Genomic DNA, 20227 nt, shown 5'->3' on the forward strand with positions numbered 1-20227 from the left:
AGTTAAGTGAGAACCTGTGATGGATGACTCTGAAGAGCACTTCAAGGCACCCAAATCAGAAGATTGTATACTATGACACTAGGGCTTTTTGATAACATCAGTCCCATTTACAGAGAAGTCTCAGGCTCATTTCTGCCAACTTGGAAGGGTCAGAAAAGGAATATCCTTTCTATTCTGCCTACTGCTTCTTACCACAGAATCCAGGACGATGAAACTGCACGCTGTGAGCCTGTTATCTCTCAGAGACAGGATAAGAAGCTAGTCTCACATAACCTAATCAGACATGCAGTCCTAGCTAGAAGCCAGACAGCAATACCTACCTCATAGCCATATTTGAGAACACAGGAGGCAAGGAATGCCCCAAGGATATTTCCCACAGAAGCACAAGCACTCCAGAGTCCAAACACAAAACCTCTCCTGCAGAAGGGGAAGAAAATTTGAAGAAGCCAGTGAGGGGGAGAGATGACATTAGGAGCGAAACAAAGATATAACAGTAGAGCAAACTTTAATAAAGCTACGGCATTCTCCCAGTCCACTTCAAAGAGACTCCAAGGTCGCTTAAAACAAAACATAGAATAACTTGGGGTACCAAATAGATAAGTGAGGGATGTTCTATCCTGAAACACCTGTGTTACAGCAGAGGTGAGGTAGCAACACCATGGTTACAAGCTATGGCTAGAGCGCATCTGCAATACCCCCAAGCGATAAGCGTTAAACATATGATATGTCAGTTTGTATTCAGTCTCTTCAGTGATAAGTAGACAGAAACAGCAGCACAAAAATTTGAATTCTGCTACTCTGCACTACGGGACTTTTAAAGTTTGAACCTGTGCTTTTAACACACACAACTGTGTTCACAAACTGTTCAGTGACTCCAGAAAAAAAAAATATATATATAATAGTAACAAGTAAGGTATTAATCATCCCATATAACTTCAGTTCTGATCTAACAGTTGGCCTTTTTTGTTTGAGACTTTCAGGTCAATCTGCCACAGAGCAGGTCAGATATGCAAGTCATGGAAGAAAACTCAACTTACCCAGCTTTTCCAAACCAGTTGCCCATGACAGCGACCACACAGGGCCAACCAGTGGACTGCAGCAAGCCATTCACAACCCAGAGACAGCAGTAGAACCACTTGTTGTAGAAATGTAACCATTCTGTAAGTGTGCCAAAGAAGAATACCTAGACAGGAGGGAAAAAGAACAAAATCAAGACAGAGGAGAAACCCTGAGGCTACTGCTGAAAGCCAGGCAGGAGTGGGGTGCGAAAAAAGAGCTAACAATTGAAAGGAAGGTCCCCCACAGGGGCCAGGCCAGAGGCAGACCTGGCATTGTTTAAAAAACAGCTCAGAGCTAATAGCACCCTCTGCTGAGGCACCGCAGCACAACTCCAGAGCCCAAACAACAGGAGGGACAAACGTGCTGTAAAGGCACTTCCACTCCAAATGATTTTCAGCTTTGTAAACAGCACAGTTTTAACAGGAGAGGAGGAGACAAATACTTTCCATAACAACGCCAAGGATACAGTAGCCTCTTGATTTGCTGTTGTACTGGCATCCAAATCCACAAGGCTCCATGCAAACACAAAACCCTCACTAGTCATTTATCTTAGCAAAATTTAACATAAATACTAGAGCCAGGTTTCAAATTACTAAGAGCCTCAACCCAAACTAGCCAAAATAAACACATTTTGTGGTACACTGTGCTTGATGCATGTTTGTGGTCATGTGTTTGCAGAACGCAATAGGCCATAGTGAGGTTTGTAGCCACGGGGTAAATCAAAAGCACTCCACACATTTTACCACTAGTTTAATAACCAGAAAACCACAACGAGATAAATCTCAGTCACACTTATCTGCAGTGGCTTGAATCTGAAGAAAGCTTTTGTTTTAAGTGAACAGTCTTTTTTGATACATGCTTTTCCAGCAATTACAAAATAAGTAAATGAGTGCTTAGTATTGTTAACATGTCCTTTAAGAAGCCTCGATGACAACATACATGGGCTGAGAGAACAGTTATAATACAAAACAGTCTCAAAAAGTCCAAATACACCAATCTTGTACAAAGGCTTTTCATCAAGTCTCTAGACAGTACCTCAAACTTAGGAATTTCCTTCTGACACAGAATCCATAAATAGATATTTCAGGAAGAGGTGAGTCATCTAGCATAGCTCTGTGCTTGAGACAATGCGGTGAGTGCAACTAGGACAAAGTTTTACACACAGACTTTGAGATCTCTGAGGTACAGCTACAGAGCCTCCTCCCTCCTAAAGTAAACCTCTATCCAGAAATCCTAAGAGAGAGATTTCTAAAGCACACTAATATGTTCTAACTTACCACTAGGGCAGAGGAACACATGCCAAAAGACAAAACCCAACGTAAATTCAGGCGGTCCCCAACTATGCCACTGACAAAGAGACCCTGAGAACAAAACACAGCATTAAATAAAGCCACAAGATCTGCATCTGTTATTTGCAAGAATTAAAAATATGTAGAAGGGTCAAGCTGACCCAAATGTTGCTGTTATACAAATTTACAGTTTGATTCTAACCACTTCTTCCGCCACCAAAGAAACCCTGCTCATTGAATTGAGTTGTTCATTAAATTCTTATTTAAAAAAAGCTCAGTTGAGAACTCTTGGAGAGCTAGAACTAGTCCTCCCACACACTGGTGATAGGGGCATAAAAATTCTGAACTGGTAGTATTTCTTTTGTATTTGTTAAAAAGCATCTTTACATGGGGGACAGGCACAGGCAGAACTAACAGATATCAGAGGAAAAAAAATCTGCTCCTGAACTAAGCTTTTTATCTGCATTTGTGCTAGGCAAGTCCAAGAGGAAGATCCTGTTCATCCCCTCTGAACGTGGGTGTGATTATGACAATAAGATTCAACCAAAGCTAAGTAGCTTAGGGTTAGTTTTACTTACCACAGCATAGGAAAACAAAAAGATAGTGTCCAATGTCCCCAGGAAGAGAGTTGCTTCTTCTGCATTTGGAAATAAATGACTGCTGTTCCAGAGCTACAGAGAGAAAATTCTGACAGCTAAACAGGAAGAGGTACAACTTGTTCTACTATTTTTTTATAAAAACCCCAACTCCAAAGCAGAACAGCATCTGGCCCAGTAACCTCCCATTACTCTAGCACTTCAATTATTGAATGAAGAACAATTCTGGCATTATCTACTGCAGAAAAAAAGTCCACTGCCACTTTGTGTCACTTCTAAAGGGCAACCTAGCAAATCAGAAGTGAGAAATGCTCGTTCCACCTGGATCAAGACAAATGACTGGCAAAATAAACCCTATTTCTAACAAGTATGCAGCGGTTAGACAGCTTCTTACACAGAAACACTGATGAGCATCTTAATGAATAATACAATAAAGGCATATTCTGTTTTATGTGCAGTGTCTCTTCTGTACTTATCTTGCTGTCTTCACTAAATGAATAATTCCCTTAAAGTATTTGTGTCAGCAATCATAATAAGAAATGACAGACCACAAACAGAAAAGAAAGAACACAAAAGGAACAAGGGGAAGAAACCGACTGGTTGGAAATTATTTACTATGAACTCCAGCCACTAATGTTGGGTTTTTTTGTGTTTACCCCGCATTTCAATAAAATCAAAAAGGAGACAAAGTCTCAGTTGTTCCCTAACTAAGATTAGTGACGTTAGCTGAAAATAGCAAGCTCTGAGGATGACTTAAAGACTGAATAAAGTTAATCAGGACAAAGTTTTCTTCCCTCTCCACTGTGCCCCCATTAGAAAACAAACAAATAAACCAAATCCAAACCTGACCTATGGATGTGCCAAACTCAAATATCATCAGTTTTAGCTTGACTCTGCCTCTCCAACAGAACATGATGTACAGACAATACTAACTACACATTCATTTAGTTTAAAAGATGTTACATAGGTAAGGCCTACCAACTTCTACTACCAGCTTCTGCTTAAGTCTCATGTGTCCAAGAAAACTAATAAAGCCCTTGAAAAAGCATTTTTGCCACTTGAGGCCACCAATACCTACTTGCACAAATAGCTTTCAATTTTTAACCCAGAGGTCCACAAGCTATTAAGAGTCTTAGAAAGATAAGAGAATCAAATCTTTTGTTATTAGGCTTAAATCCATTAAACAACCTCCAGAGGACTCACAAATCTTTAAAGGCTGAACAGGATAGATCTAAGTTGTCCTAATAAAATCATATGAGGGCCTACTCACAAACAACTGCAAACCAATTTGTTATACTTAAATAATTTTAAGTATAACAATAAAGAGCAACTGTAGTCAGAAGATACATCGAAGTTCAAAACTGATAGTACATGACTTCCCTGTTCACGTCCTTAATCTGTTCTAGCAATTACACAAAACACACTTTACTGTTAACTGATGTAACCTAAACTGATACCAAAAGGCCCACTTTGACCCTTTTTTAATCAGACACATGCACCTCAACATCCAGCAAACACTAGTTCTTTGAATGACAGTTAAGCAACTAAATATAAACACCTTGTAGTTCATTTCAACATCCTCAGATGCTCACTCCTTTTTGCCATACTATAAAACCCTGAACCCCTTTCAGGTGCAATTCAGTGTTTTAACTTATCACAAAAAGTCAGCATTCATCATCCCTCAGTCAAACGTTCAAATAATTGATAATTTCTAATGCAGACCAACACCCAAGCAACTGACTTGGAACTCCCTGATCTAAGAGATCTTATGGTCTGTGACCAAGCTCTCAATTTCTCAATTCCTTCCACTTTTCAAGAGTATTGGGGCAAGCCACTGCTAAAAACAAGCACACCCCTAAAAGTACTACAGGTAGGAGCCAGAAGGTAGTTCTTGCATCTGTATTTGTGAGGTGCAAGCTGCATACAACTTTTTCTGCAAGCAAACACTGACAACTCCCACTGCTTTCACTGAAGTTAGGATTTTACAGACAAGGATGTTCAGCATTTTTGGAAATCAGATCCTTTAGATGCAATATAAAATATCATTCTTTGGCGTAAATTTAAAATAAGCAGCTAGAACTTCCAGATAGCTTTCTTCTCTCCTACTTTGGCTACCTTTTTAACAGGGTGGCAGCAGCAGCAGAGAGAAAGCTACAGCCAGGGTTTTACAGAGATGTCAGGAAGCCCATTTATCGCCTCTGACACTTTAGTGATAGGGTCCCCCTTTCCCCCTCTTTCTCCACCTCCTTGCTGCTGGCTACTACAGAGATTCCTGGGGTCCCCATTTCCATTGGAACACTGTCACATCTTGAGAATTTTCTCTTTGAGGTCCACTAGGAAAGATTCCACCATTGCCTGATGATCCAGAAGTTTCCACTCACATTCTGAAAAGTGTTCCTGATGGACACTTAAAGGGTCCTCTTCAGCACTACAAGCTCAGCATACTGGAAGTCACCAGTCTGTCTTTGCACTTGCCTGTCCCTTGTGTCCTTACCTCATACGGCCAGAGTTCAGGGGCCGTGCTGTTCAGGCAGGAGGGGGTCCACTGGTTGGAAATGCTGACTTTGACATTACTGAATGTCTTCCTGGAAGCATGGAGCAGGGAATAACTGCCAGAAAACACACAAGAACAGGTTGGCCAAATCTTCTCTAGAGGTCAAGCAGGAAAGGGTGGGACTCAAAATACACATACATGCTGTCTAAGTAGGCAATACAGCAGAGGACTGGTAGTTTTGGAGATAGCAGTCAAAATATCCCAAATAATGGGTAGACACGCTGACTTCAGCGGGGAGTTGTGAAATTGGGTCTTGATTGGAAAGGATTTCCTCTTTTATTTTCAAAAGAGGAAGTGACTGTGCAAAAGCAATTAAGTACCTCAGGAAAAAAAAAATAAAATCCAACCACAATAAAAAGAGAAGACGCACTCATCTGGCTAACCATTGTTACAAGAGCTCTTCCAGAGACAGATTAGGTATCAGTGGCAGCATTGTTGTGAAGACCAAAGGATATCAGTGAGACAAAGTTTGTAAGGAGAGGCAGTATGGTATACGAGCTGTTGTCAGTTGTGTAACAGACGAGCTTTCAACAAACAAATCCATCAGACATTCAGATCTGAAGCAGTGACCTCACTGTTCTAGAGGCCTGTCCACCCTCTGCAAATAGTACTTTCAGGAGCGAAGAGGACCCCAGAAGCACTGGCAGCGTGTTCCATCAGTCAGAATAAGCATTAAATGAGTTCTGAGCATCAGGGTTTGCTTCCTTCCTTCTTTCAGCTAGTTCCTCCCCACACCCACCCACATTCATCCTTCTGCAACAGACCACTGCCAGCTTGGCACAGTCAGCTTCACCTTTGGCACAAGCCCTGTTTGTGGTTGGATCCCCCAAGGGCAGAGCACACTTACCTCCGCCCCTGAATGACTCCGAGATGGGCTAGTACTACTAGTTTTTAAGTTTGTTTTCAAGGCTCACAGCCAAAGGTTAAGACTATTGCCCTACTTTCATTCTCCTTCTTTGGACACGCCCTCGCTCCCCAAATTCAGTGACATGAACACCTCTCTGTGCAGAGATATACTCAACCTACCTGAAGAAGGTCAGCAGGAACACAACAATATGATGGTGGGTGCAATGGGACACAAGGCCTCTGTTTGCAGGCTGCCTTCGTAAGCTTCCAGGCAAAGCCATCCTCCTGGCAGTCCTACCCCTGCTCCTGCCCTCAGCCCCAAAGGCTGGATTGTGCTTAGGTCATTTTTCTTCTCATTTAAACAGAAGGTGGGAGGGGAAGAAAGAAGAAAACATATTTAATTAAAACACAAGTATACAATAAGGTGTGTTCCCCAAACAGCTGGAATTCATCAGGAACAACTCTATGCCATTCCTTCCCAATTTGTTTCACATCTCTATCCATCTCATCACCTGTACATTTCTTGACACCTTCTATGCCCAATAGTGTCTTTTTACTTTCATTCTCCCAGTAGCCTGGTGGTTATCCTCCAATCCACCTTTTTTATTCCCCTCCCCAGCAGATGCCACTTCAGTGCCCATCACTGAAGGATTTCCCCCAGGATCTACCAATTTCCAGTGTTCCCACATTAAAGACCATTCTGCACCTTTTACATACACAGTGCACTACAGAGTGGTCACAAATAAGTTAACTTGCCACTGCTACCTGCCTGGCTGTAGACTGTTAAATAAGTTGAGGGAATCAGCATTTGTCTACTGGTGGGGAACGGTTTTGGATCTAACTGCCTCTAAGATGTTGTTAAAAAAATATTCCCAAGAGTGGACTTACACAGCTGGAAAAAGCAACTGTGCTGAAATCCAACAGCTGGACGACATGCCTATTCATTCTCAAGCCCTACATCATAGCTCCATCTGCCACCAACGCACTAGTACGGCATGTGACAAGTCATACTCTCCTGTCCCCACCTGCAGGGCATGGGTGACATCTGCCTAAACTTCTAGGTACCAGGTACTACCAGTACTGAGGAAACAACTCCACTCCCTCAGCTGTGCTGACATGGACCAGGGGCCGGTTCTGCAAATAGAGTGAGGGAAAGGACCCTCTTGGGCAGTGAGGTGGTTGATCTTTCTCCACATTTCCTTTTTACTTTCATTGGCAAAGATATCTTCAGCCAGATTTCCCTGCCACAGCTCACAAAAGAGCTACACAAACACCTGCGTCCACGCAACAGAGAGAGCAGTGTAGAGAAAGATCCACTGTATAGTGATGCCTGCTGATTCTGTTCACGCTAGCTGGCTTAAGGCAGCCAGACAAATCAGCTGGTGGAAGCTGTGCCTTCAAGAGACATTCAAACATCACACACATTCTGAATGCTGAGGAGAGGTAAAATAACCCACCACCCCCGCTCTCCCAAAACATCAAAGCTTAAATGACAGAACATGACTTTGTGTTCTATTGTATCCACAGGTGGTTTAGTAATGATTTGTAAATCTGACCGATGACTTCATAACCTCACTTGAAGAAATCAGAAGTTGCTGCCCAGACTCTCTTATCCGAATTTCTGCTGCTGAAAACCCTATATTTCTCAGAGACTTTCTGGTCTTTCTTGTAACAACTTCTAAAGGTTTCACCAAGACAACTTCCACTGTAAGAAGCCTTGCTTTCCTGTGCTCTCAACGATGATGCGTGCCTGACCTGCAAACAGATACCAGCTACTACCGGATGCATTAACCATCACAAAACCTGAGGTCACACCTGACCCCCAGTGCATGGCAGACAGATCCTCTGACTAATACGGATCTAGCTATTACACCTTTGAGACACGGGAGTCACGTTTATCCCACACTAAACCTGAACGCCTCTGTTCTCATCCAGGACAAACGTAGCAGGTCTATGCAAGATCTGATACCATCTGCACAGCCCGGGTGCAGCTGAGACACCTTCCTGTTCCTCCAGCCAGCACAGACCACCTAGGTATGCCAGCACCTTCTCGTGAGGAAACGCTTCTAGACTGCTTGGCTTCACCTCCAGCTGGAGATGTGGGAAGGCTAGGCTAGCCCTGGAAGGGGCAACTTCACAAGCAGTCTTGATATTACCACCACCTAAGGTCCCAGGACATTTCTCAGCATCAGTGAATGAAAATTCAGCATGCACACAAGTATCACATGGTGCTACTCCCTTCCAGGCAGCAGAAAAACTGCTCAGGGCTGTCCCCCACAGAAGGTGCATGAAAAAGGAATCCAAGGCACTCCAGTTTCACAGCACCATTGTCCTTACAGGCCTGCGAACCACACAATCTGCTAGTCAAACACAAGAGCTTCTCCTTGCCTGCCCCTCCCTCCCCTCCCACCAGGCAAAAGCAGATAACAGAGCTCTCCCCAGGAAAGCAAAACACTGACTCTTGTGCAACGCTGTGGGAAAGTTCCTTCCTTGGGTAATCAGTTCACAGCCTGAAGCGCGAGATTTACTACTTGTTTCATGTCAACATATGCAAATACAGATCTTGTTTGCCCAAGATACCAAGTCTTTTTAAGGCTAATTCCTGGGTTTGACCTTAAAGTCACCTATTTTTTTCATGGCATTTACTGTTGAAGTTATCTATTGCTCAGAACTTTTCAGTCTCAGCTAGCTTTCTAGAAGAAGAACTTCCAACCCAGGACAATACTTTTCACTTATTTACAGTGTAGAGATGAATATGAAAGATTTTGTTTTCCCTTTTTTTTCTTTCTTTCTTTATCCTGTCCTTTCTCCCTAGACCAGAAGAGGATGCAACTAGGAGTTCACCCTTACAAATTAGTCTTCTAATTATTCTGACAATGCCACATAAAATTTGTAGTGGAGGGGGATCAAAAATTAGGAGGGAGGATAAACCACAGAACTCAAGGCTATGAAGCACGAGCCTTTAAGAAAGGAAGAGGACTGCTTTTTAGGGTATTAAGCTGCCTTGCCTGCTTGTTTAGCAATATTTACCTCCAGCTAACCGGTATTTTGAATAGGCTTTTGTTAAGCTTTCTGCAATCTCCCTCATCCCTTCACTTCAGGCCAAAATAAGACACCTTAAGTTCAAAACAAACTTCCTTAACACCACCCTGCCGCCTGCCAAAGCCGGGAGGAAAGACCAAAATTATCGTTCCTGGGACATCCAAACGGCAAACAAACGAAAAAAAAAATATATATATAAAAAATTAAAACCACACTTTTATGCTGTGTTCCCAAGCAGACATAGGAGGCACAAGCCCACACAATGCCGTTCGCAGCCACCACAAGCGCACGGCCTGTCACCGCGGGGACCCGGCTGGATGCCGGTCGGGAGGAAAAGGGCCGCTCCAAGCCCCGCGTCCACCCCAGCACGGTCCCGCCTGCTGCGGAGGCGACAGCTGGACAGGCCGCCCCCATCCCCCGCGGTAACCCCGCTCCAGCGGAAAGGGCCCGGCCTAGGCCCGCCGCCGGGCACGGCTCACCTGAGGCGGCTGCGGCGCCGGCTCCGCACGCAGCCCCGCCCCGCCCCGTCCTTTCCTTTCCCTTCCCTTCCCTTCCCGTCCCATCCCACCGGGCCGGTCGGGCCGGCTCCCCCGCCGAAGCGCCGAGGCAGACGATGAGGACGCGAACCTCAGCGAACCCCCGCCCGGGTCTCTGCGCAGGTGGCCCAGCGGCCACGTCCTCAGCAGGGCGTGGTGGGGAGAGGGGGAGAAGAGACGAGACGGCAGCGGCGGGGCCTGCACCGGCTCCGCCACAACCCTTAGCGCACCGCGGCCGCCCCGCGTTTCCCGCCGCCGCCCCAGGGGAAACCACCCGCCCCCGCGTACCGGGCCCGGCGGCCAGCACGGCCCTCAGGAAGTCCGAGGGAGGCGGCTCTTCCGGCGGGAGGGGCCGGCGGGAGCTGTAGTCCGTCCCTCGTCGCCCCGGGGAGGGCCCGCCGGCTCTGCCCCCGGGCGCGACGGGGCTGCTTGCGCCCCTCCCCGCTCGCAGGGGGCGGAGAGCGATCGATCGAGCGGCGCCGGCACCGCTCCCCCAGCTGAGCCGGGGGGCAGGAGGAGGGGGAAAGGAAGGAGAAGGACGAGGAACTACATTTCCCACCGGCCCCGAGCGGGCCGGGGCGGGTACAAAGTGGGCGCTACCTGTCCCGGCAGGTGAGCGCCAACAGGTGAGCGGGCGGCTGGCCGGGGCAGGGGCTCCTTCCCCGGGCTCTCGGCTGCCGGGAGCTGGGCCAAGGCACTCCTCCTCCTTTTTCTCCTCCTCACCGCTGCAGGCCCGCTCGGGAGCCGCGATGCCTTTCGCCAGCTCCAGCACGGACGATGCCTTCGACTATCTCTTTAAAATCATCCTGATCGGGGACTCCAACGTGGGGAAGACCTGCGTGGTGCACCGCTTCAAGACGGGGCAGTACAACGAGAAGCAGCAGAACACCATCGGCGTCGACTTCACTGTGCGCTCCATGGACATCGACGGCAAGAAAGTGAAGGTCTGTGGCCGGAGCGAGCCCGGGCCGCGCAGGGGAGACACCTGCTCCCCGTCCCCGGGTCCCCGTCCTCGGGCAGGGGCAGCAGTGGGATGCGCAGTGTCTGCTGTTCACTCCTGCTGGAGGCAGAGCTGGCCGCCCTTTTCTCAGGGGTGTTGTTGAGGGGAGCTTTCCCTCGGGAGGATGCCCTGGGGGATGTAGTCGCCCGAACTGGGCATATGGTTGCCCTCGTGGATTCTCTGGATCTACCTCTGGAGTGGGCTCAGGCTTCACCTGCAGAGAGTTCTTTGCAAGGTGGCTCTGGTTTGAAGAGGCGGTCTCTTTCCACTTCTAGAAGAGGTTTGAGCTGGAGGCAAACCTCCTAGTTTGCAAAGGCGATGCAGGCTTGATCTGAGGGAAGATGAAGACTTGCAGGATGTACATAAGAGGAAATTGTTACCTAGAACTTCCCTCCATGTGCTAATGAAAGTTCAGATACCTGCCCTTTACATAGTTCTGCTTTGCCCAGCCCTGCCTCTGGGCTTCTTAGCTCTTTTTCCTTTCCTATTAAAAGGCTATAATGCCCTATATCTTTTAGTGCAGTTGTTGGAACTGGTTTCTTGACTTGTTTGCAAAGCTAGGTTTAGCATTGCAGCTTTCTCTTTGGTCTGTGTATGTTGTCATTACAGGCATGTAAATGTCTCTTCAGATGCAGAGAAGGCAAAGCCACGCTGCAGTGGAATGGAGTGGGCTGGGACAGGTCTAGCTGCCTTCTAGATATGGGTTTCAAAAGTGTAGATGCTGATAGCAAACACCTAGAAAGCGGTATCTTCCAGTCTTAACTTCTATACTTTCTCTTGCAGATCCAAGTGTGGGACACAGCCGGCCAAGAACGCTTCCGGACAATAACCCAGTCTTATTATAGGAGTGCCCACGGGGCCATCCTTGCCTATGACCTTACTAGGAGGTCCACATTTGAATCCATTCCTCACTGGATTCATGAAATTGAAAAGTATGGTGCTGCAAACTTGGTCATTATGTTAATTGGTAGGAATCTGATTTTAAATATTATATTACATAGCTTTTCTTAAAACATGTATCAACCCCCCCTCACCTCCCCCCCCCCCTATTTAAAGCATCTATAAACTATGCGTTTAAGAAGAATGCAGTTGCAAATAAAATAGATCAGAATTGTATCAATTTGACCTAAGCTTAAAACTCAGGGAATCACAATCTTGTCCTCAAATGACCAAGCCTGTTGCAGTCAGTGAAACCTTTTTACTTGTTCCTTTCCTGCTGGAATGATGCAACAAACATGCTGCTAGTCTAGTGAGCAGGGACAACCTTTTTGAGGCTAGAATTGCAGTAAGTCTGGCCCTATACTCCTGTTATGCAGGAATTTAGCGGCTCAATAATTCAAGACAAAGGGGAGTTCACAGAGCAACACAACTCCTTGTTCTCATCTTTCCTGTCTGTTCTTTTGATATGCATGCGCCGTGCTCTGTAATGGGACTCCCATCAGGTAAGACAGTAGATGGGGACATGGCTTATGAGAGCATGAAGTAGTCTGCTTGCATTCCTCCTCCTTTATTCCATTAGTATTCAGGAAAAATTGTCTCTTGAGGAAAGGAATGGGTAGAAATTGCTGAAAATGGAGTTGATGGGAGCAGTGTGATTCCTTCCCCTTGTGTTCCAGGTAGTTATTGCTCTTCCTTCCCCCGAGGAAGAAGCTGCAAATGAGAGAAGTGATGTAGTAAAATGACAGAGCCTTTTCTTTATTTACATTCCACTGCTTCTGCCTGTTCCCCTGTGGCACTGTGCTGAGAGCAACACATGCAGCTGCAGAAGCCCAAACTGGCTCTTGAGGAAAGGCAGCGTTGATCCCCACAGCACACCAGACACAGCACTTACGCTTCTGCTTGCGCCCCTAGCAAATTACTTACTTCTGCTGTGGTGGTGCTTCTTGTTCTTCCTCTGAAGAAACAAACAACAAATTGTGACCTGTATGTAACTGCAGTGCTTGGAATGAGTAAGGAGGGGAAAAAAATTGCTTTGGTAGGGCTTTTTTTCATTTTTCTAATGAATCTAAAGAACAAGACCTATCTGTGTGTGTGGTGGGGGTTGGTTTGTTGTAGTTGTTTTGCAAGGATCCAGCTTGGTGCTTTCTTCCAAAGCTGGTGTTGGTTACTTTACTTACTTTGGCAGGAAATCTTTGTACATTTAATTACACGTCATCATGTTATACACCTTTCCAGTATGAGGTTAAGTTTAGGAAGTCTAACTTTCCCATCTGGAACTGAAGAAGGGAAGCGGGGGGGGGGGCTTCTTTTTAAGAAGCCAAATAACCCTCAAGAAGCTGCTGTTTGTGGGGGGGCTGTTCTTTTGTGAGGCTTGTTTCAGGGTTTTTTTTGTTGTTTGTGGTTTGGTTTTTTTTGTTGTGTTTTTTTTTTTTTTCCTTTTAGAAAATGGGAAGGCATTTAATGGGAGGGAAGTTGGCTTATATATGCTTCAAATTCAAGATCTGAATTTGACAAAAGGTTGTCTTGAAACTATGAATGTAGACTTCAGCCAGGTGCTGCATGTACCAGAACTAATGATAATTCCACATATGTTGCAACTTGTTAAATATACAAAGGTATTTTATCTGAGACGTTTCATGATTTCTGACAGATTTTGACTAAACTGCTTTGAGTAAAAGTTTATATGTGCAGAAACTTAAGTATACATTTTAAGCATTAAGGTAGCTGGTGTGAATGCTTGCCTTTGACACCATCTAAAAATTACTAATCTGTATAAACAGGTTATTTTAAAATCTGATTAACAGTTGAATGGGTTCTTCCTGCATTTTGGTGGGGTTGTTTTTGGGGAGTTCTGCTTTAGACTAACAATGTTGTACATCTTCAGAGCTGACCATCCACTTGGAGATGTGTCAAAGTAGCTTGACAATAGCATAACATATGTGGCTTCCACTGAAGGCAGAGTAAGCCCTTATGCAACATGGCTTTGGTTTAATGTGTTCAGCCACTATAGCTACAGGATTTCTAAGATTTTTTTTTTTTTAATATTTAACTTAAGTGCTACTTAATGGTTAAAACCACTAGTGAATAGGCACAAACAGTTGCTTCCAAGTAATCCTCTGGCACCACTACCTACAGCAAATAATTAGATGAACACAGGTCTTTGGTTTTTGTTTAAACTCATTTGATAGCCTCATATGATTAGCTGCAGTTTTGATCCACGCTCTAAGTTTGTGGCTCTGATGTGCTCACATCTTGTTTTTCTAGTAATTCTTATTCCCAACATAATCCTGTTATTTAACAGCATTGAATTCATGTATTGCATTTAAAGATGAATCTTTGAGAGATTAAATTAGTGGATTATCTTTTTGACTTCTCTTAAGGGAACAAATCGGATTCACTGGACAAGCGCCAAGTCCTGTTTGAAGATGCCTGCACACTGGCAGAGAAGCACGGGCTCTTAGCTGTCCTGGAGACATCAGCAAAAGAAGCTCAAAACATAGAAGAAGTGTTCACGTTAATGGCTAAGGAGCTCATAGCCCGAAATACCTTACAGCTTCATGGAGACAACCCTCCAAACAGCATCTATCTGGATTCCAGGCCAGTCATTACCAGTCCAAGCGTGGAGAAGAACCAGTGCTTGTGTTGAAGACAGATTTCGGAAAGAACTTGGAAGTCATCGTTCTTCTGAGGCTGTTTGATTTCCTTTTGCTCAGTTGATGAAAGTGTGCTATGTGGCCTCAATCCACCTCTCTGATATCTCTACCTTGCAGTTTGGCTTGTAAGTATTTTCAGAGATTGATGTTGCTGTTGGTAGCACAGGTTCCTTTTGAACATGGCAGCTGATACTTTAGCATGAACTTCTGAACTGAGAGGACTTGAGAAGCTGCCAGCACTTGCCTTAACCAAAGAGAACTGTAAAAATTAATGCCTTTGATTATATCCTTGAATGATTTTTCTGGCTGTGTCAGAAGATAAATTTGCACCAGAGCTCTGCATTGACTTGACCCTTCTAAGCTATGTTGTTTTTTTCTACTGTGAGCACTTTACTGTTTGCCAGCAGCCTTAAAAAGTCTGACATGTGCTTGGGCAGCACTGACCCACTGCAGCTCTAACTTCCAGTTAGGGGTGGTCTTGATGTCAGGTGTGTAGCCACCCATCCCAAGGAACTCAAGAGTACATGATTTCACATCTGTTCTAATTTCCTCACCAGACAAACCTGGGGTTTCACAGCAGGCAGAATATTATACACTGGAGTACCAGCCTTCTGCCTGGGGTGAGAGAAGTTGTCTTCCACTTTGCTCTCTAATTATAAGAGTTGCTTCCAGTAGTGATCTCTGTCTTGCTACATAGACTTGCTAGTAGTGAAACTTCCAAGGCACCAGTAATGGCTTAAATCAATGCTGGGATGAAAGGACTTTTGTTTATCTCCTCTCCCTCACCTTATCTTGGTTTTGATATGCTGATTTCAATCAAAAGCCTTCTGTAGTTTGTGTGGTGGGCCAATTGCAGCTTGAGAATATGCCTGTAGATTTTCAAGGGATTCAAGCTCCTGTAAAACTCAGCAAGGGGTTAAGAGTTTAATTACGTAACCTTGTCTTAGAGCAGAAAGGCAATACCAGAAAGCTACCCATAGGCAAGTATATATGCTACTGCTATGGAGGCTTCACATCCTGGTGGCAATAGACGGTTTTGTATTGCTGCTCCCAAATGCAGGCTCTGGTTTTGGGGGCTCACTACTTCCATAGACTGGAACTGAATGAAGAGTTTGTTGTTTTGTTGGGGTTTGGTTTGTTTTTCAGTAGATGGAACAGGAAAGGAAAGGAAGGGAAGAAGTATTATACTGAAGAAGGTTTTGACTGCAGTCCACATGTACCAAAGTGCATCACTTGCGTAGTTACTGTTAAGCTATGAACTGAAAAATCACACTGTAACAACACAACACAGTCTGGGTTCCATGCACAGATGCCCTGGGAAGGCTGGTACGCTGCTAGCTTACCAGATGGCTGTCCACCCATGTTTCGCAGGTTCTTGAAAAACAGGGAAAAACACGTAGCAAATATTTCTGGAAAAATCTTGTTTGAGAAGCACAAAAAATAAAGTAAAATGAATCACTGATTTACAGTCTTGCAAATATTTCTAATATCATCAATGTTTCTTCTGGCCAGGTTCACATGCAAAGAGCAGGAGTTAATTCAGCTGTGTACAAACAGAGCAAGAAATCTGCAGTGCCAGCCTCTAAGCCTTTTGCTATAGCCTCCTATGGAGAAAGCTCCAAATTGTTCAGGCATCCTCTTTCTGATCCATTTACTTTTAAATCTTAATTTCATCTTCACTTGGTACTAGCCTAGTAGTGGTAATCCAGGTCACAAATTTAAGCAACATTAAACACTGTAACGTTTCAAAGCAGCTGAGCAAGTAACAATCCAGCATCCAAACAACCAGTTTCTAAACCTGTCATCACTAGGAAAACAGTGAGATGGAAGTTTAATATTCTTGTATGCTTAAAATCCAAGCTACTCCCAGTAGTAGTTTGTAAGGTAGCAGTTTTTTGGGTTTTGTTTTTTGTTTGGTTGGTTTTTTTACTATCCACAGTTAAACTGCTAGTGGACTTTGTTCTATTTCAGATACATCAGAGACAGTATTTGTAGCAAACACTAAAGTATTTGTGTTTACCTCCAGTTATACTCTTTCGTTAGACAGGAATTAGAGAAAGGATCTTACCAGAAGAGTATTAACCTTTGCATGGTTTATTCGATTTACTGCCTTTATTACAGATTAATTTACTTACAGTCAGTATGAAGGCTTCTGCAGGCTGATGCTCCCCTAATTGCCAAGCACTACCAGGTTACAGGGCTCTTGCCATTCTTCTCCTGCACACATAGTGCTACTTGCAATGTGGGATCATCTTTAACAGGTGTAACAGGCTCCTTACTGCTCCTTCAAGAAACTAGTCTTAAATACCTACCCATTGTGTGACTAAACTGGGAGCATGACCTGTCTTGGTTGTGTTCAGCATCTTGCACAAGCCCTTTGGACAGTTACACCATATGGCATTCACAGGCTCATTTTTTAAGCTGTCCTCACATGAACAAAGAGTGAGCTGCAGCAATTGCTAACGAGAAGGTTCTTCAGAGTGTATGTTAGTAGACAGTATTATTCATGAGGTAGTATGCGAAGAAAGCTATGAACTTAAAACAAACCCTCTTCATTATTGTATGTTAAGACAGCAACCAGTGGATTAAAAACACAGCCACAGTGTGACTTGTACAGTTGTGCCTTTCCCCATTGCAGAGAAGATGGAAGCATGCAGCCCTGACAATGTGAGTTAACCAAAAAAGCTATTTAACTGCTATGGAACTTTATATTAATGTGCTTGTTACCCCAGCATCATATGCAAATCCAGTGTGCTTCTTGACAGCATCATGGATGCACTTGGAGAAACTGTAGCTTATTGTAATATTTACAATACTGTTCTTGAAACTACTACTGCCCCACAGTTTTAAGAGCTGTATTGCACATTCATCTTGATGGCAACCTTATTTGTTGAATTTTTACCTGCTTAGGGGAAGTACTGGAATCTTAGCTGTTGCACATTACTTGCATTGATATCACACCCCTAGCACATGAGACTGAAGCAGCTACCTGTCTATGTAACAGCATAACAAAAAAACCCCACAAGTATTTTAAAATGGAGCAAAATCTGGCACCTCCCAGAAACTGACTGGCTTAAAAGCCAACACAACTGCAACCCCGTGATGTGGAATGCACGTCGCACTACCCGTGTAGTCAAGCTTTCCTTCATATATAGGGCACGTGCGCTAAATAACAAAAGCTGAGGTTCTTATCTAATCATTCCAGTTAATGTTTAAGTGTAGCTGGAAAGTCAGAGAAAGCAATTTTCAAGCCCTGAACAGAGGGCTCTACCCTGGAGGCTTCTTTCAGGAAGGAGATGAATGCCTGTGCTTTTGGACAGGGAACTGATGCCTTTCCCAGCCAGGTGAGTGTTCCAACCAGTGCACAGTTTAGAGGTGCCCTTTCCCAGCTGTGGGTTACCAACAGGCAGATGTTTTTTTAATATCTCTTAGTTCCCAGAACACCACATCCAGCTCCAGGCTGGGGGGCTTCAATACTCGTTGCTCGGTATACTGACTCCTGAAGCCATTTTCAAGGACTGGAACTACAACAGGCAATGCTGGGATATCAGCATGCTTTGAGAGTAGTTTTAGACAGGCCAAGAGCTGTTCTACTTAAAGAGTACTTCAACTTTTAATAGGAACCTGCAGTTTGAGAGAGGTAGAACTTTTTAATAGTCTTTTAAAGCATTTTTTTCTAGTGCTGTTGTTCTAAAATCAGCCTTAATTCAGCTGCCTGCACAGGCTCTGTCTATGCAATCACATCAAGCTGTTGCTGAACAGGTGCTGACTCTGGCTTGGCTGCAAATGACAAACAGTATGCCCATAGGTAATACCAGCAAGTAGGGGCAGAAATTTAGCATATTTGCAATCCTGCATTTCCTTGCTGCTGCTGCATCAGTGAACATTTCCACTTATTACAGTTTTCACTGCCAAGTCTGTCTAGCTTTGTTTGCCTGAAGTGAGGCTCACCAAAAGTGGAGTTTAGCAATGCCTCTTTAGTAATGCTAGCATTAGATTAAAACTGACTTTGTAGCAACTTCATCTCTACAGCACAGTTGTGTATTATATCTCAATGCTGAGGGGCCACAGAGTCCCTTGTTTTAGGCTGCTGCAGCATTAGTAATTCCATCTACACAGGTTTTGTTCCAAACATGAGACACCTCACGCTTCTCCATATCCTCCAAATGGAAACCTATTTTGTATCTGCTCTAGTGGGAAAGAATTACTTTGTATTTCATTTAAATGAACCAGGCATCCCCTCAGCAATATTAAAATACATCTTGGGCTACAATCATGCAAGAGCTGAGCTATCAATATTTCAACTAAAACAGCAGAGGTTGTAAGAAGCACTCTTTGCTTATATGATCACATTCCAACCAATTAGAATGGGCAGCAGATGCTTATTTTGCACTTAACAACAAGATGCGCAATTTTATGTCAAACCATATGTATATATTCTTGCATAGGGAATAAAGCTAAGGCACTTCAAGTGAGAGCATGTATCTTTTCCTGAAGATTTTTGTTTTGCAATCAAGATTTTGCTGGTGGTAGTTTAGAGAGTCTTCATACCTTTTTCATCTTGACACTACTCTCATTGGTCTCTTCAGTTTCTGTACCTTAGGTATTTGCTCAAACGTAGCACAGCCCAAGTCATCTCCCTTTTTTTTTTTTTTTTTGCATTAAAAAATTGCCTTAATTCTCCTGAATTTATTCCTGTTCTTTCAAAGGAAAAATATAGCAGCCTACTAACATTATTACTAATTTCCAAGGCCATTTTCCTTTCAGTCATTCCAGTTTGGGAGGAGGAGGTAGAAATCAAAGTGCAACAGGAAGCTTAGAAACAGGCCTACTATGAGCAAGATTCACAGTGGAAGTGACACACAGCAGTACTGCTTGATGACAAATACATGCAGTTTAACTCACAGAACAAGAGCTACAGCATGCTTCAAAGCATGAGATGAACAGAAACTATTTATCACTATTCGCATGACTACATCAGTCACCTTGCAGCTAGACAGAACAGCCACCACCAAAGCAAATCATCCATGCATACGTTTCTCAGCTTCCCCTATAACTCATATAGAAGTCAGGTTTGGAAGCAGCAGCATCCGCCACTGTGCTACACGTGCACCCACACAAGTAAAGCAGGCCATGTGTGACCCCTTATGACAGAAAGCTGATCCGTGTGCTCTGGCTGGTAAGTTTATTATCTTTTTCCATCTTACTAGAACCAAGCTTTGTTAAGTTTGAATGCAGCTTTCCAATAGAGTGTTAACTTTGTTCACTGTGTAGGGGGGGGATAGGCTAGTTCTACTTCAAAGCCTTCCTTTTTGTGTGTTTCTCCCCATCTCAGTTTTAAATGTCCATTGTGCAAATTATGTTCAAATCTTTTTCTCCCTCTGCTACTTGCCTCTGAGAAGAAAAAAAAAAAACAAACAAAACAAAAACCTAAAACAACCCACAAAGATGGGGTTAGACTGTTCAGTTAAATTTTTCTTAGTCATAGCCCTCAGCATCTCTATATGTTTCTAGTAGTTCACTTTCAACTTCATGTATTTCTGCAAAAGAATGTTTCTTTCTGAACACACATAGGCTTAAAGCAGCATGTGGATTCTCAGGAGGTAGTCTGCACTAATGCTTAGACTTGCTGTCCAAAAAGCATTGCAACAGAACCTAACACTAGAATATGCACTGCAATTGACTTTGTTAAGGACAAATTTAGTACTGTAG

General features: G+C 44.0%; 2 protein-coding genes across 5 annotated transcripts in view; one reads left to right on the top strand and one right to left on the bottom strand.

Annotated features, from left to right (window-relative positions):
- Window positions 1-10660, bottom strand: part of SLC37A3 (solute carrier family 37 member 3) — a 25092-nt gene extending 14432 nt beyond the window's left edge. The window contains exons 1-7 of one of the 4 annotated variants that reach the window (XM_065038428.1): window positions 10523-10660; window positions 6525-6693; window positions 5439-5553; window positions 2927-3019; window positions 2337-2420; window positions 1038-1183; window positions 321-417 (exon numbers count right to left, since the gene is read on the bottom strand). In XM_065038428.1, the coding sequence (XP_064894500.1) occupies window positions 321-417; window positions 1038-1183; window positions 2337-2420; window positions 2927-3019; window positions 5439-5553; window positions 6525-6625 (636 nt within the window). In that variant the 5' untranslated portion in view covers window positions 6626-6693; window positions 10523-10660. Of the gene's footprint in view, window positions 1-320; window positions 418-1037; window positions 1184-2336; window positions 2421-2926; window positions 3020-5438; window positions 5554-6524; window positions 6694-9865; window positions 10349-10522 lie in introns of those variants that run through there. The other 3 variants (XM_065038400.1, XM_065038417.1, XM_065038409.1) reach the window with 3 other exon arrangements.
- On the top strand, window positions 10661-15977 carry RAB19 (RAB19, member RAS oncogene family). The gene is made up of 3 exons (XM_005500266.3): window positions 10661-10866; window positions 11706-11889; window positions 14243-15977. The coding sequence occupies exons 1-3, from the start codon at window positions 10672-10674 to the stop codon at window positions 14506-14508; spliced, it is 645 nt and encodes a 214-aa protein (XP_005500323.1). The 5' UTR covers window positions 10661-10671; the 3' UTR covers window positions 14509-15977.
- Window positions 15978-20227: the final 4250 nt, after the last annotated feature.

This window comes from Columba livia, chromosome 1 (assembly GCF_036013475.1).
Source record: "Columba livia isolate bColLiv1 breed racing homer chromosome 1, bColLiv1.pat.W.v2, whole genome shotgun sequence".
NCBI classification, from domain to species: Eukaryota; Metazoa; Chordata; class Aves; order Columbiformes; family Columbidae; genus Columba; species Columba livia.